General features: G+C 35.8%; 3 protein-coding genes across 3 annotated transcripts; 1 reads left to right on the plus strand and 2 right to left on the minus strand.

The window, feature by feature from the left end:
* Positions 1-17,518: 17,518 nt before the first annotated feature.
* LOC131329929 (rust resistance kinase Lr10-like) lies at positions 17,519-19,983 on the minus strand. Its single transcript, XM_058363357.1, has 3 exons — positions 19,683-19,983; positions 19,054-19,080; positions 17,519-18,751 (listed from the first exon to the last, which is right to left on the minus strand). Exons 1-3 carry the CDS (start codon positions 19,924-19,926, stop codon positions 17,631-17,633), a joined length of 1,392 nt encoding a protein of 463 aa, XP_058219340.1. The 5' UTR covers positions 19,927-19,983; the 3' UTR covers positions 17,519-17,630.
* Positions 19,984-20,001: 18 nt separating this feature from the next.
* On the minus strand, positions 20,002-20,578 carry LOC131328527 (putative RING-H2 finger protein ATL21A; the record flags this gene model as incomplete). The annotated part of the gene is made up of 1 exon (XM_058361465.1): positions 20,002-20,578. A coding segment is annotated over exon 1 (492 nt), but the record flags the coding sequence as incomplete, so codon positions are not given.
* A 1,004-nt stretch (positions 20,579-21,582) lies between these two features.
* LOC131329931 (uncharacterized) lies at positions 21,583-22,865 on the plus strand. Its single transcript, XM_058363359.1, has one exon. The coding sequence runs from the start codon at positions 21,612-21,614 to the stop codon at positions 22,500-22,502; it is 891 nt and encodes a 296-aa protein (XP_058219342.1). The 5' UTR covers positions 21,583-21,611; the 3' UTR covers positions 22,503-22,865.
* The last annotated feature ends 3,110 nt before the right edge of the window (positions 22,866-25,975 follow it).

Below are 25,975 nucleotides of genomic sequence, written 5' to 3' on the forward strand. Positions count from 1 at the left end.
AAATTATGATACTTCTTGGGTATTGAGGTGGCGCGATCTAAAGATGGTATTAGCTTATCTCAGCAGAAATATGTGTTGGATATTTTAGAAGAGATTGGCTTGTTGAGGACTAAGCCTGTTGAGACCCCTATGGATCCTAATGTCAAGCTTTGTGTGGACCAGGGGGAGTTACTTCCTAATTTTGATCAGTATCGTCGTTTGGTTGGTAAGTTAAACTACCTTACTATTACTCGCCCCGATATCTTATTTGCTGTTAGTATTATGAGTCAGTTTATGTCTCCTCCTCATCTTCCCCATTGGGAAGCTGTTGTTAGAATTGTAAAGTATCCCGGGCTCGGTCTGTTCTATCGCACTAATGGATACTTGCGTGTTGAGGCGTTCACCGATTCTGATTGGGCAGGTGGACCCTCTGACAGAGGATCTACTATAGGGTATTGTTTTCATGGGTGGAAATCTTGTCAATTGGAAGAGTAAGAAGTAGACAGTGGTTGCGCGGTCAAGTGCAGGAGAAGAGTATCGAGCAATGGCCCATACGACATGTGAGATTGTATGGGTGCGCTCGTTTTTTGAAGAAATCGGATTTGGGGTGAACCTTCCTATGAATCTATACTGTGATAATTAGGCAGCAATTCACATTGCATCAAATTCAGTCTTTCATGAAAGAACCAAACATATTGAAGTGGACTGTCATCTTGTGTGAGAAAAGTTAACAAGTGGTGTGATAGCTACTCCCTTTGTATCCACCGGCGCTCAGTTGGCTGACATGTTTACTAAATTATTGTTCAAACCACGGTTAGAGTTGTTATGTAGCAAGCTGAGACTTTTTGATGTCTACTCCCTAGCTTCAGGGGGAGTGTTAGAATGTTGTTAGTCTTTGTCGTAGTCCCATATTGCTTATCTAAGTCTTGTAAGGAGTTGACGTTTAATATAAATAAAGATTGTATGTGTTAGGGTTAGTTAATACCCTATATACACTTTTCCTATACCTAACAAAAGGCATCTTCCTGCTCGTGAGTGCATTTCGACAATATCCACTCATGCTTCAGTTCAAGATATTTAACTTATGTTTTCTTCCAGTTTTTGTGAGTTCTCAAAGACTCAAAATTCCATCTTCTTCCCTTCTCTCTGTTAAGTAGATCTCACTGCTTCGAAAATCTACAGTAAATCTTAGATGTTATGAAGCTCACTTGCTGATCACATTTAAATTCGCAACCGCAATAACTCATTTCCACAGCGGACACCATGATTTTTTAAGATCTCCTTTCCCCTTTGTTGCCAACAATTTTACGGAAATTTAATTTATTGGCCTGGCCCTCAGTTGTGTCTTGGCTTTTAGTTCTTAGGAATTAAATCATCTCGATAGTTATTAACTTTTGTATGCCATGACATGGCATGCCTGCTTATGCCTTCCCTAAGTTTTCCCTATTCCATAACAACTTTAACAATTGCTATTTTAATTCATATGTTTCTCCTCTTTTCCAATACTCCCAATTTTTATTGTGTAACCACTTGAACAATGTGCATGTGAGCGATTTTAATGGGGAAAATTGGCCATGTGCATTCGTCAAAGGCGTGAGAAAATTGAACAGAATACTATGAATAAAGCATCCAATGTTGGTCATGGTCCACCCTCGGCTGAAACTAGCAAGTTAGGAGAAGCCAAAACAAACATGGACAATGTTTGGTCAAGGAAAAATGGGAAAACTTTTGCTCAAGTGGTTAATGAGAAGTTGCAGGGCAGATGAAAGCGTGATAAGTGATAACGTGGAGAATGTAGTAGCAAAGATAAAGATTAAACCAATGACGAATGAGTGGCTCTTGTGTAGTGTTGTTGCTAAACTACACAAACTCATGACCATTACTGAAATTGAAAGGGGATTCACAAGTTTGGGAGGTGATAATATTCAAGTTAGAGCCATGGGTGGTAGATCAGTTCTGTTAACAATGAGTAACCAACTAAAAAGAGACAAATCAAAGTTGGTTTTCAGAGGTGAAACCATGGGAGGGGGAAAGTGCAAGTTTGGAAAGGTTTACTTGGATAAGCTGTCAGGGAGTTCCTCATAATGCTTGGTCTCAGTGCACTTTCAAATTCATTGGGATTGCTTGGGTGGTTTCATTTCTACAGATAGTTTACTTAAAGGTGCTCCTCTTTTGCCAAAGGTAAAATTTTGATTGGAATTGAATCCATAACAAAAATTGATGGTTGGCTTCAGATGGAGATTGATGGGCGTGATCACAGAATCAGAGTGATGGAGGAGGAATGTTTTCAACCTGATTTGGAAATGATGCAAAAATCTTGGTCTCAAACTGAACTAGAAGATGCTGAGGTGGAGAAAAGAGAGGAAGGTGAAATTGATGGAAATGATCCTATTGGTAAGTGTCCATCTAGTGTGGGCAAGGAGGTGGTTATTACTACAAACCATGGTGAATCAAAGACACATGAAGAAGGAGAGGAGACTTGTCACATTTCAAAGACGGCTCAACCTATTGATGGTGGTTTTCAAATGGGAGTAGCAAGGGGATAGTTTTATTTCAGGAATTATGGGCCTATTGGACTCAAGGGTGGAAGATCTTATGTTATCAAAGATGTTGGACCACCTCAGGAGGAAGGGATTAGTCTCTTGGTGGAAACGGCAAATCCGATTGAATTAGATAATAATCTGGGTATGGATACTGTTAAATCTGCACCGCTTAAGAGAAGAGAGGGAAGAAAGGATAAAAAAAAAGAAGGTTAAATCAGTGGAGGAAATCATGGGAAAGTTCAACAAATTATTTACAGATGAAGGGTTCTAAGAAACGAAAGCCAAAAGGGGCAATTTTTAGATCGGCTGTGGCTGCGATTTCCCTTTCTATTTCTTCCGTTGGAATTAATAATAGGAATTGTATCTTGCTCAATGATGCTTAGGGGGTGTGGGAGTTTAACAAATCCCTTGGTCTTGGTTATGATGGTGATGAAGGAGAAGTGGAGAGTAGGATTGCTCAGCTTGAAGAAATGGATAATGAAATCTTTCATAATGTCGGTTGAAGAGGTTGGATCTTTAGGGATTTTTTGGCTTTGAGTGTGTAGGTTTTGGTTCGTCGGGGATATCTTTTTGGGTCAGGTGTGGTGGTAAGTTTGTCGGGGATATCTTTTTGGGTCAGGTGTGGTGGTAAGGTTCGTTTTGTGGCGTCTTGTTTTTTTGTTGGTCTCTTGCCAACTGTTTTTAGGCCTGGGTGACATTTGATCGTTGGGGTGTGTAGGTGCCTTTGTTGGGTCTTATGCTCCTTGTGATGCCGTTGTGCCCTATGTCCTTTTAATCTTTGTTTTTCATATTCAAATATCAAGAAAAACCTTTTTGCTGTTCAAAAAAAAAAGTTTTACCGGCTACTCGTGTTTGGTTCTTTCAAATATTTTGTAATACACTATATCTACGACGCATATATCTTATTTTATGCGCCGATTGTACGTTTTCCTTCGTTTAGGTCCCATGCTCGTGTTTATCTTCTAAGATTGTAGCAGTTGGAGCAGAACAATCAATCTGTCAATTTGATATGAATGGGCCTATCCTTTCGCAGATACAATGCCCACCTCAGGTAGCATTTTCCATTTCCCCTCATCATACGGGTGTATGTTTTCCGTCGACTTATTGTTTTTTTTTTTGCTCTGCAAAACGAACGATTTTATAAATCTCGATAGGGTACATCAAGGAGGAAACATCTTAGCTCAAGGAGCCAATAAAACAACGACAAAGCAAACAAAGCAAAGCATCCAACCTAAGGTTGAATGACGCCCCCAAGGATCGAATTACAACTTTACTTTCCGAATGAGGTCTCTCATGTAAATTTTTGTGCATTCCTCTTTCTAAGGGAAGAATGAGGATTAACAATGAGAATTAAACTTCGAGATCAAGACATTTTTTACTGGGTAAGATAGATACGTTGCTTTCGTCGATGCTATATGTTTTAGAGCGTACAATTTCTCTCCTAATGAAAATCCTCCATTTTACTAACCTTCGGAGAGAAGATTTCCTGAAGGCCGCTGGTTTTGATTGGAATTATAAGTTTTAATGCATGAAGAGAGTTGTATTAGATAAAGAAAAGTTGTGATATTTAAGTTTGTTTACAAATTTATTTTGTACTTTTGGGAGAATAAAAATGTAAGTACGTACTTCTATTTACTCAACTGTTGACTATTGGTTCTGTAAACTTTTTCAAAGATGCTACATGCACAACGGTTGTGCAAAACATCAAACACTACCAATCTCCATCCGTCCATTGTTGTAATAAATGGTTAAGATTCGTTCAAACTTTTCCTTGGAAGAGTTAAACTTTTCCTTTGAAGAGTTTTTTTAAAATCTAGAGCGTCCAAACACATCTGAACGGTCAAAATTGGTTACACAACACACACAACGGTTGTGTGAGTATAATTTCCGAAATTTTTGTGTGTGGGTAATTTGGTTGGAATATCCGCGTTTTGTCCTTGACTTCTGTGCTTTCTTCTTCTTTTCTTTTCTATTTGCCATGGGTAATTGGTCAGGTTTGTGGGTAATTTTTGGTGGTTAATTCCATAACATGAGGAGTGGTCTTCAATTATTATGAACATGGGGCTTACATTGCCAGTGGTTATGATTTTCCATCCGAATTGAGTCAGCGTTTTTGTTTATTGGTGTTTGGGATTTATGCCCAATCCTATTTAACCACAATGGGATTCATGCCTCTCCCTCGAAGGAATGCCTATACAAAATACCATGTGTACGACAACGAGCACGAGATTTTGGTCTGTGCACGGATGCGTAAGTCTTGTAATACTCAGAGAGTCCTGCTACACACACAGCAATTTGTGCACAAATTGTGCACAAATTTTGTTGTGGGGCCTACTACGGGTCCCACATAAATCATCCAAGCTGTTTATTAATGTAAAACATTTTTTCAAGGGTTCCCGTAAAAAATAGAATCCAATATTTATAGGTGCTTTATCCAACCATCTAACTTTTCATTCAGATTTTCGGATAATGAAAAATTATATAGATGGATCGAGCACCTATAGATATCGGATTGAGCTTATTTTTTACGGGAATCTTTGAAAAAATGTTTTACATTTAATGAACGGCTCGAATGATTTGTGTGGGACCCGTGGTGGGCCCCACAACAAAATCTGTACACAATCTGTGCACAAATTGTATGTGTGTATGTGTAGACTTTCTGATACTCAAAACACACCGAAAAAGCACGAGATTTTTGTGTGTGCATGGAGTCGTAAATCTTGAAATACTCTAAACGAACTGAAAAAAGCAACGCAACAATATACAGTAGTGCTACGTTTGGTTTACACTATAAAAACTAATGCGTACGACAACGAGCTAGCACAAGATTTTCGTGTGTGCGTGGTGGCATAAATCTTGTACTCCAATGCTCAAAACGAACCAAAAAAAAAAGCAAAGCAATGTCCAAGTAATGTCCAAGTATAGAGTAGCACTATGTTTGGTTTACACTAAAAAAACTAAAAAGATACTTGAGGAATACTGAATAAATTGCGAGGAAAAGGCTCATTTAAGCCATCAGACAGCCAACTTTCTAAAGACTATTGGATGAGAAAACACTCATCTCAACTTGACAAGAATGTTATTTGCGTGACCTTAGGAAGTCTCTACCATTTTATGGTGTCCCTAAAAGGTCATGTGATTAGCTTAGATGGAAAACATGAGTACGTTGCGCCGTCCTGTTCATTTAGTAAGGTAAAAACGGAAAAGGATGGCAAAATCAACTTTTTTGCAATTATTATGCAGTTACTAAGGTACTTGTTCGACCCACATTTCAACTTCTGCTTTTCCTGCAAAATTCCGACCATATGCTGAAAAATAAGTTTCATTTTCCTTTCAGTACTTCACATTACTTTTTTTTTTTTTGTTTTGAAAACACACTCTTCGTGCAAAATTCACACAAAAATCCTTAACCTCTATATAATCATGGAGACTTCCACATTATTTGAAAATGAGCAGATGTAATGTAATTTATATGGATGAAAATAAAACCTACAAGTGAGGGGAACAGTAAATTGAAAACAATTACTCGAGTAGCCTTGGAAAGAAATCAGCTCAATCAGATGACCACAAGTTCTTGATCCAATATGTTAGCTTTTCATTCAAATTTCATATTGCTACTCTAACAATTATTTTAAATTTAATGAATGTTGCAGATTATTTGTGTGAAACTCTAAAGGGGGCCCCACAAGCTGTTTGTGCACGTAGTCTTTTTGTTTGGTGGCCACATGACCCTTTTTCTCGTCCAAGATTTGGACTGCCATTATCTATTGGACCAAATGGGTTAGTTGGGTAAGGAAAATAAGGAGAAAGAAGTCAACGTCACTTTTCGGTCAATTTTAATGGAAAAGTTAACGGTTTCACTTTACCATAAAGTTTAGGTGTGCAATTGTTCAAAATTTGAAGTTTAGGGTGTATAAGTGAAAATTGATCAAAGTACTTGGGGTGTAAGTGAAATTAATCATACTTTTTATAGTGTAAAACAAGTGGTTGTGTTGCTGTAAACTTATCTATGGATGTACTTTTTTATTTGACATTAATGCAGTTTATCTTTGGTAAAAAAAAAAAAAAACCTTAGGCAGTGTTGCCTTGTTTGGTTTCGTTTTAAGTAATACTCCCTTCGTCCATTTTTAAGTTGTCATTTTTTAGGTGTCCAATTTCGTAACTCCAACTTATTAAGGAGACATCATCATTACACATTTCACATTAACTTTTACCTCTGTTTGCTTTATATACCTTTTATGGAGACATCATTATTACAATTTTACTCACTAACTCTTCAAAATGGAATCTACTTTTATGGCCAAAATGAAAAATACACCAATTTTTATCTACTAACTTTACAAAATGAACATTTATTAAGAGACAACCCAAAACTGAAATATTGAACTCTAAATAAAGGACGAAGGGAGTAGTATGAGTGTGTCTGTGTTTTATACGGTTGTGTCTATGTTTGTTGAACATTTTTAATTAAGAGTTAATTTTGTTTCTATCTCTAAACTATTCACATTTTTTAGTTTATCTTTAAACTCTGAAAATAATCTATTTCACATCTTTAAGGAGAAAAATTTTCATCTGAAGCAAAGAAATCTTAAAATATTTTTCTTCATTTTCTTGATGTGTTCTCTTTTCGTCCCATCTATTAGACCATTTGGTTGGTGCCAACATTTGGCAAAAAAAAAAAAAAACAAACAAATTGTTTCGATTATTTTTTTCTAAAAGCTTTTCTCTAATTGAATGATCTCAATGACTTCTTTTGATTGGTGTAAATCTATTTGATGAATTATTCAAAATTAATGTTTTTTTAAAAAAAATCTATTTTTACAAAGTTATCATTTGTTCTCTTTTTTTAATTCTTATTTTCTTTACACATCTCCAATTCTTTCTTATTTAGGGCAATAAAAATAATAATCATTTTATTTTTCTAAATAGGCCTTAAACATTGTATGCATAGGTGTTATAGATATTTAAAAGGTCAATTTCGTAGAAAACTAAAGAAAAATCCACCAGCGTCACATTTTCGTTTTCTAACGAAAAAGTTAACGGTTTTCATTTTACCATGAAGTTCAGGGGGTATAAGTAAAAATTGGTCAAAGTACAAGAGGTGTAAGTGAAATTAGCCCTAAAAAGTAAAGTGATAATCACAATGTTGGGTGTGCATATTTGTATAGAGCTCTATCTTATAGTATTTGATAATGAAGAAGTCCGACAATTTTTTTTTTGGTTTCAATTTGGGTTTGGTGCGGATACTTTCTTACACTAAACCAAAACAAACCGGGTAGTACAATTTCACAACAAAAACCGCCCAACTACCCAGCGGGTAGAAAAAGTTAAGAAATACTAGCCCCATATTGATTATTCGTCGGTTTCAGATAAAATTGCCATACCTAGACACCTAGAGCTAAGGTCGGTCAATGCAAAATAGTGAAGAAATTGCGAGGAAAACGGTTCATTAACGTTAATTGATAACGATCGAAAAGAAAGGGAAAGAAGCCATTAGATATAGCCAACTAACGTTCTATAGAGAGTTCTATTTTCTGATAATGATACTTGACTTGCCAAAGTCTTTGCTGTATGGAGTAGTCTTAGGAACATATATAGCCACCAGTAATTGCAAGATTTTTTTGAGTAAGCTAGGCAGGCCCACATTGTTAATTATATAAAACAAAACAGAGACATTCTTGTCTTCTCTGATAATGACCTATATTGGCTTTTCCAAGTCTTCGTCAATTGCTTTATGGACTCCAAGGAATACGGCCATGAGACGAGTGATTGTAAGACTTTTTGAACGAGGCAAGGCAAACACACATGGGTAAACGGAACCAACACGGAAAGATGGGGCCAGAAAGACTCTTTCCATCTATTCTTGTCTTCTCTGAATCTCTGATTTTCGAAGTCTTCGTCAATTGCTTTATGGAGTCCAATGAATATGGCCATAAGACAAGTGATCGCAAAACTTTTTGAATGAGGCAAGGCAAGCACACATTGGTAAACGGAACCAACACGTACGGAAAGATGGGGCCAGAAAGACTCTTTCCATCTATTCTCCAATAATGACATGACTTTGCCAAGTCTAGGGCGGCTCCACATCGGTTAAAAAAATGCACTAATTTTTTTTATTTTTTTCTATAAATAAATCATGTTGTTCTCAGTATTGTTGGCGTAGAGTTATTTGTGCAAGGTTAAAATATAATTAAAAGTCCAACTAAATTTGGACACAAAATATTATAGTCCAACAATATTAAATAAGTTCAACCCAAATAACTGCTTGAGAATGTAAAACTTAAAGCGGTATAAAAATACACAAAAAGTAACAAGTGGAGTACTATTCTTCTTTCATGTGAGTAACAAATTAAAGATTTTTTTCCCTTATTTTTAACCAAATACATCTAACTCTTTGCTCCGATCTTATAACGAAAGCATGAGCGGCTTTACCGGTGTTTGAGGGGGTTTAAACAAATCCATTGGGTTAAAAAAGTATACTAAAATTTTGTATTTCTTAATATAATATAATCTTTCTTTGTCGCACTGGGTCATTCGTACATAGCTAATGTAAGTGAAAATCTACTTAATAGATAGATAGTATATGACAAAAAAACAAAACTAATCAGGCTCATTTTATTTTTAATCAAATAAAAATCTGTATTGAAATAGAGTTTGCAGTGCGAAAATTTTCTGCACGATTTTGTCACCGCTAAACAGAAATTCTAATCAATTGGGACTAGCTTAGTTAGCCAGGACTCTTGCATCTCACTAGGAGGTCAGAAGTTCGGGTATTCCCACCTGTGTGTGGGCCGGTGTTCTTCCCTTAGAAGTCTTTTTCCTTTTTTCTTTGTTTCTATCCTATAATGGGCTTATTTCTTGTATTGGTTGAGTTGTTGAGTTTAGTTATCTCGTGGACTCTCACAATTGATGTAATGTCCCGGATTTTTACTATGTAAAATTATATCTTCTATGGATTGAAAAAAAAAGAACAGAAATCCTAGAGTTGCCGCTGGCCAAGTCTTTGTTGCTTTATGGAGTTGATTGGAAGATTTTATAAAAAAGTCCAGACTAAAGACCCATCTTATTATACTAACAGAACAGACTTTGGCGTGTGCCTTGTTTGGATGGCATTTTGAAAAAAAAAATTCAACTCAAAAAACTTTTAATACCCCTACTTTCAATCATTACTCTCATTTCTCTCTCCTCTCTCCAATCATTATTCTCATTTCTCTCCACTCATTACCCATATTTTCAATTATTACCTTATTTTCTCTCTCTACTCATTACCTAAAAATCAAACTAAAATTTTTTCGAAACATCATCTAGAGATTAGTCAAAAGAAAAATAATTGGTACGTCCGGGAAATCACGTTCTTACAAATTGTGAACTTGTTCAAATAAGAAAAAAGGCAGAAATTAGTATTCTGATGAAAAACTTTAATTACTACTTGGCTAAAATACTCTTGCCTTCGGGGGTCATGGGTGTATTTGCAATAACTGTAAAGCATAATTTAGATTATAGATTAAATTTTTAACTAACAACTACATAGATTTTGGAGTCTATAGAATACGTGGAATATTTCTTTATGTAAAAAGGGGAAAACGAATTAAGTTTTAATAAAACCTAGAAACAACAGTAGTAAGCTAATAACAATCTTATATATATATCATCCCATATTTGATAGTCCGAAAGTTCAAAATAACCTTGTGAATCATATCCTTATAGTGCATATCGTAACTTTTACGTAAGCTAATCAATCGTAACTTTTTAGCAATAGATTCATAACATTTTGGTGCATCTCGTAACTTTTATACAACAATAAGGTTTGTAACGTTTTCATCGCGAATCATAATATTTTGGTCTGTTTTGTAACTTTTAAAAAAAATGTAACATTTTCAGCAATTCGTTTCGTAACATCTTGGTCTGTTTCATAACTTTTTAACTAAAAACTCATAAATTTTTAATAACATATAATCAATTATGCAATCAATCATGATCAAGTACAATCGATTGGTTAATCAAATATGTAATCCATTCTGTTGATGTTCAATTCCGTAATTCAATTAAACATTATAACCGCTTTTTCAATTGAATTGACTGCGATCGGGAAATAACGTGAAATCGATTACTCAATCAATTTGCTAATTGATGGGTTTCGGTAAGTCCTTTAATCGATTGCAAAATAACTTAGAATTAACATTGCAATAGGTTTTGAAAGCAATTGTTTTGGATAACACAAATAATTAATTATATAATAGATTATATTTCTTTGTGGTTTCAATTGCTAATTAATTGATTGGTATCGATAACACTTATAATTGATTATCTTATCAAATTGCAGTGTTACTTATTCGTAATTCAGATGCAAGCACTAATTTACAAGGCACTAATAGTACGTCTGCTGACAAAAGACAAATAGCATGTCCTAAATATTTTTGTCCCAAAAGGGTAAATTTATCTTGTGACCATTATTCTCTTGCACACCTATTAACTTTGGTAGTGTTCCCTACTTGTTTAATTCGGATGATTGACTTCACTATCCCTTTTAATTGGACTATTATGTGAAAGTTCACTATGCAATTAAAGGCATTGTGAAAAATATTAAATAGAATAATATTTTTTTTAAATCAAAAGAAAAAAATTGGCCAAACATAATTCTAAGGTTTTATCACCCTGGAATTTTCTATTCGAATTTTGTCAGGTTTATTTGCTTCTCCTCCTTTAATCATTGTCTCAACTTAGTTCTTGATTGCCGAGAAACCGTATGTAGAAGGAGGAGGAACAGATATATATAATGGATCGAACTGATAGAGGTGGCGACAGACGGACTGGGATGAGTGCCGACGGACGGATTGCGATAAAGGACGACAATGGGTCTAGGGTTTGTTCGAAAGGGGGATTAGAAAGACAATAGGGTTGTATTATTTCTTTTCAATTATTTGGGTTACCTATTGTTTAGGTAACCAGTATTTTGTTGTAATCATATCGTAAATTTTTTAATGGTCTAGATTCTGTCTTAAGCACGCAATGACAAATAATGGGGATGCATATCATACACATTTAAATAAGAGGTGTGTATTGTAGCACTTCCCAATTACCAAATAAGGGGTGTCAATAGTAGTGAACAAATATTCATTGCAAGATTTTTCTATGAGCCAAGTTCCACATTATACACTAAAATCGATGGCGGCGGATACGAAATCGCCAATAAATATAAAATACAAGAGACGATATTACCAAGTCTGTGCTGCAACATTTTTCTAACGAGTTCAATTCTATGATAATGACTTGGGTTTGACAAGTCTTTGACAGCTGTTTTACAGAGTCGTAAGGACATGGCCATCAATCCCTAACGGTAAAACTTGGGGTTCTCAATCAATGTGAGATTTTTCTAAAACAAAATAGAGATGGAAAGATGAGGAGATGCTATTCTTGTCTATTCTTTGATAATTACATATGTATTTTCCAAGTCTTTGCTGATTTATGGAATCCAAGAAATATGCCATGGCCATGAGCGATCGAATTTTTTTTTGAACGAGTCAAGCTCACGTTGTTATATAAACATACGGAACCAACATGAAAAGATAGAATGACTCTTCTCATCAGTACTATGATAATGACATGCGACTTTGCCAAGTCTTTGTTGCTTTACGGAGTTCTAGTAACATGGCCGTTAGTGATTGAAAGATTTTTATAACAGAATCAAGACTTAAGACCCATCTAACCAACATGGACAGAGAAGGGAAGATTTCTATTGAAATTGATAACTCTGGCGTGCTACCTTGCTAAGTTATTGTCACGTCGTATTTGGTCTCCCAAAGATCTATTAGTCATGGTGCAGACACCCTAGGATACGGATACAAAAATTAATGCTACTGCGTGGAACTATGTTCTTAAAAATTGCAAACTTTTTTCAAATCAAAACTGTGAATTTGAATTAAGTTGTAAGAAAATTGAAAACCTAGTAACATTTGTTGTAAGAGCTAAAACCTAGTTACTTATTCGTAATTCAGATGCAAGCACTAATTTACAAGGCACTAATAGTACGTCTGCTGACAAAAGACAAATAGCATGTCCTAAATATTTTCATCCCAAAAGGGTAAATTTATCTTGTGACCATTACTCTCTTGCACACCTATTAACTTTGGTAGTGTTCCCTACTTGTTTAATTCGGATGATTGACTTCACTATCCCTTTTAATTGGACTATTATGTGAAAGTTCACTATGCAATTAAAGGCATTGTGAAAAATAATAAATAGAATAATATTTTTTTTTAAAATCAAAAGAAAAAAATTGGCCAAACATAATTCTAGGGTTTTATCACCCTGGAATTTTCTATTCGAATTTTGTCAAGGTTATTTGCTTATCCTCCTTTACTCATTGTCTCAACTTAGTTCTTGATTGCCGAGAAACCGTATGTAGAAGAAGGAGGAACAGATATAATGGATCGAACTGATAGAGGTGGCGACAGACGGACTGGGATGAGTGCCGACGGACGGATTGCGATAAAGGACGACAATGGGTCTAAGGTTTGTTCGAAAGGGGTATTAGAAAGGCAATAGGGTTGTATTATTTCTTTTCAATTATTTGGGTTACCTATTGTTTAGGTAACCAGTATTTTGTTGTAATCATATCGTAACTTTTTTAATGGTCTAGATTATGTCTTAAGCATGCAATGACAAACAATGGGGATGCATATCATACACATTTAAATAAGAGGTGTGTATTGTAGCACTTCCCAATTACCAAATAAGGGGTGTCAATAGTAGTGAATAAATACTCATTGCAAGATTTTTCAATGAGCCAAGTTCCACATTATACGCTAAAATCGATGGTGGCGGATACGAAATCACCAATAAATATAAAATACAAGAGACGATATTACCAAGTCCGTGCTGCAAGATTTTTCTAACGAGTTCTATTCTATGATAATGACTTGGGTTTGACAAGTCTTTGCTAGCTGTTTTACAGAGTCGTAAGGACATGGCCATCAATCCCTAACGGTAAAACATGGGGTTCTCAATCAATGTGAGATTTTTCTAAAACAAAACAGAGATGGAAAGATGAGGAGATGCTCTTCTTGTCTATTCTTTGATAATTACATATGTATTTTCCAAGTCTTTGCTGATTTATGGAATCCAAGAAATATGCCATGGCCATGAGCGATCGAATTTTTTTTTGAACGAGTCAAGCTCACGTTGTTATATAAACATACGGAACCAACATGAAAAGAAAGAATGACTCTTCTCATTAGTACTATGATAATGACATGCGACTTTGCCAAGTCTTTGTTGCTTTACGGAGTTCTAGTAACATGGTCGTTAGTGATTGAAAGATTTTTATAACAGAATCAAGACTCACGACCCATCTAACAAACATGGACAGAGAAGGGAAGATTTCTATTGAAATTGATAATTCTGGCGTGCTACCTTGCTAAGTTATTGTCACGTCGTATTTGGTCTCCCAAAGATATATTAGTCAAGGTGCAGACACCCTAGGATACGCATACAAAAATTAATGCTACTTCGTGGAATTATGTTCTTAAAAATTGCAAAGTTTTTTCAAATCAAAACTGGGAATTTGAATTAAGTTGTAAGAAAATTGAAAACCTAGTAACATTTGTTGTAAAAGCTAAAACCTAGTTACTTATTCGTAATTCAGATGCAAGCACTAATTTACAAGGCACTAATAGTACGTCTGCTGACAAAAGAAAAAAAAAAGCATGTCCTAAATATTTTCGTCCCAAAAGGGTAAATTTATCTCGTGACCATTACTCTCTTGCACACCTATTAACTTTGGTAGTGTTCCCTACTTGTTTAATTCGGATGATTGACTTCACTATCCCTTTTAATTGGACTATTATGTGAAAGTTCACTATGCAATTAAAGGCATTGTGAAAAATATTAAATAGAATAATATTTTTTAAAAATCAAAAGAAAAAAATTGGCCAAACATAATTCTAGGGTTTATCACCCTGGAATTTTCTATTTGAATTTTGTCCGGTTTATTTGCTTCTCCTCCTTTAATCATTGTCTCAACTTTGTTCTTGATTGCCGAGAAACCGTATGTAGAAGGAGGAGGAACAGATATAATGGATCGAACTGATAGAGGTGGCGACAAACGAACTGGGATGAGTGCCGACAGACGGATTGCGATAAAGGACGACAATGGGTCTAAGGTTTGTTCGAAAGGGGGATTAGAAAGACAATAGGGTTGTATTATTTCTTTTCAATTATTTGGGTTACCTATTGTTTAGGTAACCAGTATTTTGTTGTAATCATATCGTAACTTTTTTAATGGTCTAGATTATGTCTTAAGCATGCAATGACAAACAATGGGGATGCATATCATACACATTTAAATAAGAGGTGTGTATTGTAACACTTCCCAATTACCAAATAAGGGGTGTCAATAGTAGTGAATAAATACTCATTGCAAGATTTTTCTATGAGCCAAGTTCCACATTATACCCTAAAATTGATGGTGACGGATACGAAATCGCCAATAAATATCAAATACAAAAGACGATATTACCAAGTCTGTGCTGCAAGATTTTTCTAACGAGTTCTATTCTATGATAATGACTTGGGTTTGACAAGTCTTTGCTAGCTGTTTTACAGAGTCGTAAGGACATGGCCATCAATCCCTAACGGTAAAACATGGGGTTCTCAATCAATGTGAGATTTTTCTAAAACAAAACAGAGATGGAAAGATGAGGAGATGCTATTCTTGTCTATTCTTTGATAATTACATATGTATTTTCCAAGTCTTTGCTGATTTATGGAATCCAAGAAATATGCCATGGCCATGAGCGATCGAATTTTTTTTGGAACGAGTCAAGCTCACGTTGTTATATAAACATACGGAACCAACATGAAAAGATAGAATGACTCTTTTCATCAGTACTATGATAATGACATGCGACTTTGCCAAGTCTTTGTTGTTTTATGGAGTTCTAGTAACATGGCCGTTAGTGATTGAAAGATTTTTATAACAGAATCAAGACTCAAGACCTATCTAACAAACATGGAAAGAGAAGGGAAGATTTCTATTGAAATTGATAACTCTGGCGTGCTACCTTGCTAAGTTATTGTCACGTCGTATTTGGTCTCCCAAAGATATATTAGTCAAGGTGCAGACACCCTAGGATACGGATACAAAAATTAATGCTACTTCGTGGAATTATGTTCTTAAAAATTTCAAACTTTTTTCAAATAAAAACTGTGAATTTGAATTAAATTGTAAGAAAATTGAAAACCTAGTAACATTTGTTGTAAAAGCTAAAAATGATCTTATAGCTAACTTTTAATCCCAAAGCTGAAAATATTTGAAACTCTAAAAGTTGTACAACACATCTCTACAAACATTTGGCATGGTGTAGTATTGGTGAAGCATTTTGAGGTTGGAATAAAACTGATGAAGCTCTATATTCAGAGCTGCTAATGATGATTTTATCTCAAAAGTAAGATATTTTTAGGGAGGTTGCTTTTGGTTTTGGACTTCGGACATTTTGGTTTCGAATCATTTTTGGCCCTAGGATGTTGTAGATCGACATATTTTGGTTGGTTCATTTCTAATTGTGTTTTCTTTTAGGGTTTTGAGTGACATATGAATCGGATTAATTATTAGGGGTGAGCGTCCAATTCTAGCTTGTTGGGATGCTTTCTCTCTGTTATGATGCTTTCGTGCCCTTTGATCAATCCCTTTCATCTTTATAACTTCCATTGTTGTTGATGAATTAATTTCTTTTCTTTTGTTGGACGAAAAAAGAAAATATATAAAATTAAAAATTCGAGGCTGTGTTCAAGTTCTTCAAATCACCTTGAATCTAAGCTACACTAATGCTGTTTTTCTCTCAAAAGCCATATATTATTATGGAGGTTGCTACTAGTTTTGGATTTTGGACGTTTTGTTTTCGTACTATTTTTGGTCCTAGGATATTGTAGACATATGTTGGTTGGTTCCTTTTCGACTGTGTTCTCTTTTGGGGATTTTGAGTGGCATATGAATCTGATTGTCGGGGGTGAGCGTCCAATTCTAGCTAGTTGGGATGCTTTCTCCATGTTATGATGCTTCCGTGCCCTTTGATCAATCCCTTTCATCTTTATACTTCCATTGTTGATGATAAATTAAATTTTTTATCTTTTGGTTGATGAAAAAAGAAAATCTCTAAAACTAAAAGTTCAAACGACCTTGAAACTAAAATTTCGTGAGAGGAATATTTGATAAAAAGAAAATTCATACTGTAAGAAGAAACTAAAATATATATGAAACTACTTTGGAAATTTTAATGACCAACCATTAAACAAGATGGGTGTGTGATGTGGTTGCTTCCTTCTTTATCATGTATGTTTCATTGAAAGGCAAGCAAATCGCACAAAAAGCCAAGGAGGTGAGGAGGAGGCCATGTCAATTATTCTATGATGGTCCATGACATGCATGGCCAAATCTTTTCGGTTGGGTTGCAGTTAATCATTTTTAGGCACACACAATTTTAGTTAATATGTATATGCAAAGATATGGATAAATTAGTAAAATTGGATTTCGGATGTACTTTAAATTTTCCGCAAATATTTTAAAAGTAATGTACTAATTTCATCTCACTTTAATTTTTTGGTTGCAAATCGGGTACCAAGTGGTACCCTACGAGCACATCCGGGTCATCCAAAAATTTGACCTACCGTCCAGATTAAAAGGTACCTAACGGATTTTAAAATAAAAAAAGAAAAGAAAAAGTGTGTTTCAATCCGAACCGTCGATTGTATTTTTGAACGTTCCGAATGTGCGTGTTGGGTATCACGTTAGCTGTACCCCGTTTGCACCCAAAAATTTCTCAACAAAGCAAAACTATACATATATACACCATTTGAATTACTTGACTCTCAAAGTCCTAGAGTATTAAATTGCAGTTTCCTAAATAACCAACAAAGCAAAACTATGCATACACCATCGAATTACTGGACTCTCACAGAATTTCGAGTTTACTCTATCGGAAGTAAATAGTATTGGAATAAGGGTACAACAATAGATGAGTCCAAATTAAACTTCTGCACGATACTCACAAACAAAAGATAGCGCATTTGACTCCCCCAAAAACTCTGTCCAATTATGCAACAGTACTTCTCTCAATCGGATTCAGAAATTATCTCTAAGATACTGCTAAAATGCCTTCCGCCCATGTTTCCCCTTGTAATTGACCCATTGGTGGTAGAAAAGGGATTCGGGGGCATGCCCCAAGTATCTCCATCTCCCTCAAGCATTTGAACCACAGTTTTCATTGATGGCCGATCTCTTGGGTACCACTGGATGCACCAAAGTCCTACAACTGTTAGCTTCTTAACAATCTTGGCATCTTCTCCTTCCTCAACTTCATTGTTGTTTACTTCTTCGCGATTTAAACGATTATAAATCCATTCAGGAAAATAAACTTCATCGCTATTTTCTTCTGCACGAACATCAATGTTCTTCTTCCTCCCTCCAACCATTTCAAGCAACAACATTCCAAAACTATAGACATCTGACTTGTGTGACACATTGCCGAAGTTCCTAGAGAACACCTCCGGTGCAATATAACCCACGGTTCCCCTAGCAGCTGTCATGGATACAACGCTTTGTTCTTTCGAGCACAACTTGGCTAGCCCAAAATCAGAGATTTTTGGAATGAAATTTTTGTCTAACAAGATGTTATGAGGCTTAATATCGAAATGAAGGATTCTTTGATTACACCCTTGATGAAGATATTCAATTCCTTTGGCTATGCCTATACCAATATCTTGGAGCTTCTCCCAACCAAGTGAAGCTTTTTTATGATCCGTTGATATGAACTTCTCTAGAGAATCATTCGGCAAATACTCGTAAACAAGAGCTTTTTTATACCCATCAGCACAATATCCGACCAAGCGAACCACATTGACGTGGTGGATCGTACCTATTGTTCCCACTTCGTTGATGAAGTCATCTCCATTACCAGTGAAGTTGTTGAGGATCTTGGCTGCGATAGGAACATCATTGCAAAGCTCTCCCTTGTAAACTGTTCCAAAACCTCCTTGGCCGAGTTTTTCCTTAAAATTTTGAGTGATTTTCTTTATCTCAGCATATGTGTACCTTGTAGGCTTGAGAGCTCTGTAATTCTCTAAAAATCTTTCAACCTTTACTTGATCCTCTTTCTTTAAAATGACGGATCTATGGGTAAAATATGTAGCTATGGCAAGTAAAACAAGAAGAAAAATGCCAAGTGGGATCAGTCCTGCAAGTTTGAGCAACCAAATTATTAAGAGAAGAGCAATGATGCGTACATACCCATCAACCACACCTCCTACCACTCTCCTCTCACATATGCGTGGAGTGACCAAATTATTAGGAACTTCTTTGTGGATCTCATAATTATGTATGTGTATCCACACAAAATGGAATTCCACACATGTGTGAGAGGGGAAAAAGGAAATAATTCCAACCACTCCCCGTCCTTTGTTGGAGGTGTGATTGGTATGTGTATTCATTAATAGAATGTAGAGAAAAAAGATGGGAGAAAAAAGAAAGATAATCCACCTGTAACAAGTGGGGCTTTCGCTTCACCTGTATAAGACAATACAAAGCGCCAGTCAATTTATCGTATGAGGAATTTATAAAATAAAATCAAAACTTGTTTACTTTTTTCATGAAGTTGCCAAGACCCAAGCATCAAAAACCCAGCTTGAAGAAGTTAGGCTCCGTTTGTTTCTGTATAAATTATGTTACATGAAAAAAATATTCCCGAAAAATCACTTATAAAATAATTTCGCGACTTTTATTTTTGTGTGCTTTGCTACCGTCGATAATGAGTTTTTTTTTTTTTCCTTCGGCTGCACCATATCGAACTTTCAAGGTGAGTGAAGTAGGAAGATGAATTGAAAGGATATGAATTTTGAATTTGAAGGTGAATAAAATTTGACCGTAAGTTATTTTTGTTGATTTGCTGTAAAAGGTTTTAATGAAGAATATGTTTGACCTGTATTTTAGGTAGCCAAATAAAGGAAAATCAGAAAATCTTTTACCAGAAAATGTTTTCACCCAAAACAAACAAGGCTATCTGTAACTTTTTAATTAGTTGAAAAAGAAATAAAATTATAGCACGAGGATAAGTGAAGTAAATTAAACATTCTTCCTTTTCTTTTGAAGTATGAGATGATGAGATGTACCTCTTGTTGTTGGTGGCTTAGGGTTAAAGCATTCGGTTTCATACTTCTTGCTGTTGTTGCTACTACTCCGTCTGCAATACTTGCCTTTTTTTTCGCATTTCCAACAATCTACTGGTCCGTTCCACGACCAGCTGGCCAAGTTGCCAGCATACCGAAGGAATTCTATGTATATACATGGAACTGATGAAATGGTATGCATCTTTGTGCAATTCAAAAGGTTTTGCCTGATAGAATCCGAATTCATCAAGTACAGATGGTGACCTAGACGGCTAGGGCATGGGAGTGATGCATATTTGTTATAATAATAATTGTAATAATATGGATCTAAGAAGGAGGAGGGCTCAGGGAGTGGTGAGGGACAACTGAATACGTAGTATTCACAGAGAGTAATACTGTTCCCCGAGAAATATAGGAAGGGAGAGGTGTTGAATATTAAGCTTAGGTTTTGATGCGGAAAACAACTGGAGAACTGGTATGTTAACTCCTCGTGGCGGTAATCGATGTCTTTGACCACTGCCTTGAAAAAGAATGGGAGATCAACCAGGGTTTCGTTGTTGTTGGTAGGAGAGCAGGTTAGAGCAAAGCCAGGCCCATAGCCACAACGTCCTGGTTGATGATCCTTTAGCCAGAACGGGAACCGGATTTCGGGGCCTTTGTCTCCACACCTCCAGGGCCTGCACTCATCATCGTGATCGCGATCATGTGCTCCAGCTCCACCCCCTGTAGGCGACAAGAAGAAGAATAAGAGCACGAGGAAGATCAACATTTTGTTATTAGTTGTTGATGATCCACTGCTGTAGAGTTCTTTCATAACTTTATCTGCTGATTCTTCTTCTACTCAAAGGACCTCAAGTCTTTGTGTCAAGGTGTTGTTCTATGTAGTACTCCCTCCGTCCCTTTTTTAAATGTCCACTGCAGTTTTGCGTGCCATTTTAATTGCCTATATTTCTCGATGTATATTATACAATATCGATCTTATTTGATAAATTAATCTCAATTATTTCTATAAGAAAATAATTTTAAAAATATAAAAAATAACATACGTCAAGATATATATAAGCCATTGAAAATGACACATAAAACCACTGTGGATATTATTTTTTTATCAGCAAAGAAAAGATTTTCAAATCATTCAAAATAATAATACGAAACAGAAACCCTGTATTGACACTCCAGGACAGGAAGCATCATAAACAAAAGTAGTATCTCACTTATCACTATATCTCACCTCTCATTTTTTTCAACAAAAAAAAAAAATAGAAACAAACTTCAAAGTTGGTAAGGAACCAACAAACACCTTTAAAAAAAACCAGCCCCCAAATAAAAGGCAAAGTCCAACACCTAAAAAGAAACTGTCCAAAACAAAAAGAAAAAAAAAAAAAAAAATCCTAAACCTAATCGGTCTGCCCGACGAAACCCATTCTCCCACGCCGCCCCGTGGCTTGTGTATACCTAGGTCTATGTTACACATTTTTTTTTTTTTTTTTAAAGATGTGCATTTTTGTTTAGCTACACAAGGATGTATCTTGGAAATATATAGCGCTTATAGTTTCAAATGATATGCATATTTCTGATGTGTGGAATGCATATTTTTCATTCTAGATTCACAACCATAACGGGTGATTTGTTTATTTTTTAAATATTGTGATATGTTAAAAAATTCACGACCCCTACAATTATCTCCTCTTATATATGTATTTCATTCAGTACTCCCGATACCATTATACCACAAGATATATCTAAACTTTTACCATTACCATTACGTTGCTTGATAACTTATTCAAAACCTTGACAAGTACACTAAAATGATCCTTGTACATGGAAAGATTCCTTGGAAGGATACAGAATCACAGATTAAAGACTGACCATGTCAGAGGAAGCAATATGGATCATACTCTCTCTCTCTCTCTCTAAACTTATCTCCTTCCTATGTCGAGCAGTAGGCTTCTCTCCGATGTCTACAAAACCCATTGTCTTCTTCTTCTTCTTGCCCTGCTTTTGGTCAACTGCCATGCTCAAACAAGTCCCAATTGTGTCTCCTCTTGTGGAAATATCCACATCAGTCCCCCATTTCGACTGAAAGAAGATTCCGAAAACTGCGGAAACAAGAAATACGAACTGGAATGCGACCACAATCGTCCTGTACTGTACTTGAATTCCTCTGCAAAATACTACGTCCACGCCATCAACTACGACAACTACACAATCCGACTAGTCGATGTTGGCTTACAACAAGGAAATTGCTCTTCCCTCCCTCTTTATTCTTTATCAGATCTCAACTTCCCTTATGCTGACGAATACCAATATGCATTAGAGTTCCCTTACGGAGTCGATTATTCTGTTTCTGGGTATATTTTTTACCATCATCATCGAATCCCATGGGATGTGGCTGTGGCACTCTGGGTAGATTGTGAAAAGCCAGTAAAATCTCGATTCTACGCGGAAAGTAATACTAGTGCTTCTAGTTGTATTGATAAAGCAACTTCTTCTGCACTCTCTTCCGGGGAAAAGAGACGCTATTCTTACTTTCTGTTCGGAAGCTTAAAACTTTCGGACGTGGCAGATCAGTGCAAAATAGATGAGATACGTATAACAACGTTGTGGTTGCCAGCTGATAAAAGCCAAGCAAACATTTCCTACTCGGATTTCCACAGTAAATTGGAGTATGGGTTTGAGCTTTCCTGGCTGTCCTCTCTCTGCGACCAATGCGAAGGCCTAGGAAATCACTATTGTTACATTGGGTCTAATTACAGCGTCAATTGCTACAAATTCTGCGATTATTGGTCCAGCGCCCAAAACAGGACCATTGGATGTAAGTAAGATTTTCTATTCGATACCTTAATTAATGTGAACTCTACTACGCCACTTACGTAGAAGTAGTAGTGATGAACTTATACAAAATAAGGCTACAAAATACTCATCTGTGTCCAAATGTTTTATACCTTGAAAGTACTGCAGGGTACCCGAAAAAAGAGCCCCGAAGTTATTCCAAATACCCCCTGTGTCCTAATTTATTTGTTTGTCGTTCTATTCTAACCGGATAAAAAACTAGTTATTAAATCTTTAAATTGGTAATAAATTTTACATTTAATATGGATAATATATCTCGATTTGTTCTATAATACAATATTTTTAAAATCACATAAAACACTATAAATTACAAGATATAATCAATTGAAAAGTGGTACGAACTTTCAAAAGTGACAATTAAATATATCTTTAGAGATATTTATAATCATTAATAGACTTTTATTAATAATGGTAAAAATACTTATTCGGGGTTAAAAAAACCTAGCATTGCTCTTATTGTACTCAGTCACATGCCACAAAGATTTCCACAGTAAATTACATTTGCGTCATTGGGACTAACAACATTGGCACTTTAATTATTACACAAAGTACTGCTATCTATTCACTATATCATTCACTACATTATTTGTAGGATTCATTCCGAGTCTCAAAAAAATAGAGAAAAATATCCATAAATTTTAGAATAATATTTTTATGGAACCCTGTAAAAAATCAATTCCAACTAATATCGGTAAGTATTATTTCTTGATTTGTAGGAGCAAAATTGCTCAATTGCATAGTTTCGCTCCTACGAATCAAGAAATAATACTTACCGATATTTGTTGGAGTGATTTTTTACAGGGCCCCATAATACATTATTTTAAAATTTATGAACATTTTTCTGTATTTTTTTGAAATCCGGGGTGAGCTCTACAAAAAATGTAATGAATGATGTAGTGGTTGGATGTAGTATACTTAGACTTCCTGTTTGATGAAAAATGCCAAGGATGAGGCTATTGCGATATTGGGTCTAATTGCACAAGTCCTTGTGTTTGGTTCACATTTTAGTTTAGTTTTTTAATCACTACCTTATTTATTTCTCTAATCATTACCATATTTTTCTAATAATTACTTTATCATCTCTCCCTATCTCTTTCCAATCATTACCTCTCTCTTCAATTATTACTCTATCTCTCTCCACCCATTACTAAAACTAAACTAAACTAATATGCGAACCAAACAAAGCCGTCCCACTTGCCTCATATACTGCGCTCGGTACTCAGATTTCGACAGGTCCTTTCGATGTGCGTAAGATTTCATGTTTGATACCTTAATGTAGGGGTGGCAAATTGAACCCAGACCCATTAACAAACCCAGACCCATCAATTAGAAAATAGACCCAACCCAACCCATTTATTAGTTGGGTAAGAATGGGTTCAAACCCAACTAACCCATTATTAATTGGGTCATAATTGGGCATTAATTGGGTCAACTTAAATGACCCAATGGGCAATGAAAGTAACCCATCAAATTTCATCTTTTAATTGGTCCCAAATTCCATCTCTCTCTCTCCCTCCCCCTGCCCCTCTCTCCCTCCCCGCTCTCTCTCTCTCCCCACTGCCCCCCCCTCCCCTCTCTCTCTCTTTCCCCCCGCTCCCCCTCTCTCTCTCTCTCTCCCCCCTGCCCACCCACCCCCCGTCTCTCTCTCTTTCCCCCCCACGGGAGCATGGCCTTCTCCCTCTTTTATTCAATTGTTTTGTGCTACATCACACGGGTCCAAAAATATTTTGAATGGTCCGAATTAAAAATCAATTGTGACCGGTAACAATTATTTTGACCAGTCAAAATTGAAAACACATCTCATTCATTAATTGCGCGAATGGACCCGTGAAATTGTGCTCCGCCGTGAATAAATTTCTCTCATGGTAGTCCCGTAAAGGGTTTGGATTAAAAAATTGACTTATTTTTTTGTTCTTATTCAATTTTTTTTTGCATTTTTTTTGTTTTGTGTCATATTTTTGGGACTTATTAATTTGTTTTGATGAGAGGAATCAGAAAAGTAAAAAAATTTGATCGAAACTTATAACTTTTTGAATAAAGACAAAAAAAAAAATCAATAAGACAAAAAAAATTACTTATTCTCGTCTTTTTGAAAAAATTTATGAGTTTCGATCATAATTTTTTTTTACTTTTCTAATTTTTCGATCTTAATTTTTAGTTTATATATAATTGGGTTAATGGGCGGGTCGGGTTTGCTTTAAAATAAATGGGTCGGGTTGGGTATGGGTAATTAGACTCATAGTTAACGGGTCTAAATGGGTCAATGACCCATTAAAGACCCAACCCACTAACAACTTACCCAATTTGACCCAAACCCGCCCGTTTGCCACCCCTACCTTAATGTGAACCCTGTGTATAGTAGTTACTAACTTACAAAATAAGGCTATAATATAACGACCCATGCTACTAGTACAGACAATCAGTGCATAGATTGTGCACAGATTTTGTGGTGAGGCCTACCACGAGTCCCACACAAATGATCTGAACTGTTCATTAAATGTAAAATATTTTTTCAAGAGTCTCTGTAAAAAATCAGCTCAATCTAATATCTATAAATGCTCGATCCAATCATTTAAATTTTCATTCAGATTTTCAGAAAATGAAAAGTTAGATGATTAGATCAAGCACCTATAGATATTTGATTGAGCCGATTTTTTACAAGAACCCTTAAAAAAATGTTTCACATTTAATGAATGGCTCGGATCATTTATGTGTGACCCGTGGTGGGCCCTACCACAAAATCTGTGCACAATCTGTATGTACCAGTAGCATTTCGGTAATATAACAATAATTAGAGAGCTGTGCTACGTGCACAGATTGCTGTGCATAGCAGCTGTGCACAGCAGCATTTTTCTCCCGCCTCAGGTCGCACAAAGATGATCGGAGCCGCTCATTTCTGAAGTGATTTTGGGTGTTTTGTTAACGCCTCAAACGATATCGAACGAAGCTCATTTTTTACAGAGACCTTAAACGATATATTTTGAACAAAATGAGCGGCTCCGATCATCTTTGTGCGACCCGAGACGGGAGAAAAATGCTGCTGTGCACAGCTTGCTGTGCACGAATCATTTCTGATAATTAGAGGCTATACGGAATCATCTGTGTCTCATCTGTGTCCAAATGTTTTATGCCCTTTCATTCAAGCTCTGTCAGTTGCTACAAATACTGCTATAGCACCTTCAAAGAGAGGTCCTTTCGATGCAAAAAAGGATATAATGGTAATCTGTACTAGCGTGCACAAATTAAACCTTTTTGGGCCCATTTTGAGTTCCAAAAAAATGATTGGAGCTGCTTATTTTGTTTAAAATACATTGTTAACAGTCTTTGCAAAAAATAAGCTTAATCCGGCATCAGTAAATTAAGTCGTTTACGAAATATCCAATTTGCTTTAGAATTCAGGCCTGAATTATGGGACAGAGTTGGACGTTTAGTAGATGCCTTAA

The sequence above is a fragment of the Rhododendron vialii genome, chromosome 6a (genome assembly GCF_030253575.1).
Source record: "Rhododendron vialii isolate Sample 1 chromosome 6a, ASM3025357v1".
NCBI lineage: Eukaryota > Viridiplantae > Streptophyta > Magnoliopsida > Ericales > Ericaceae > Rhododendron > Rhododendron vialii.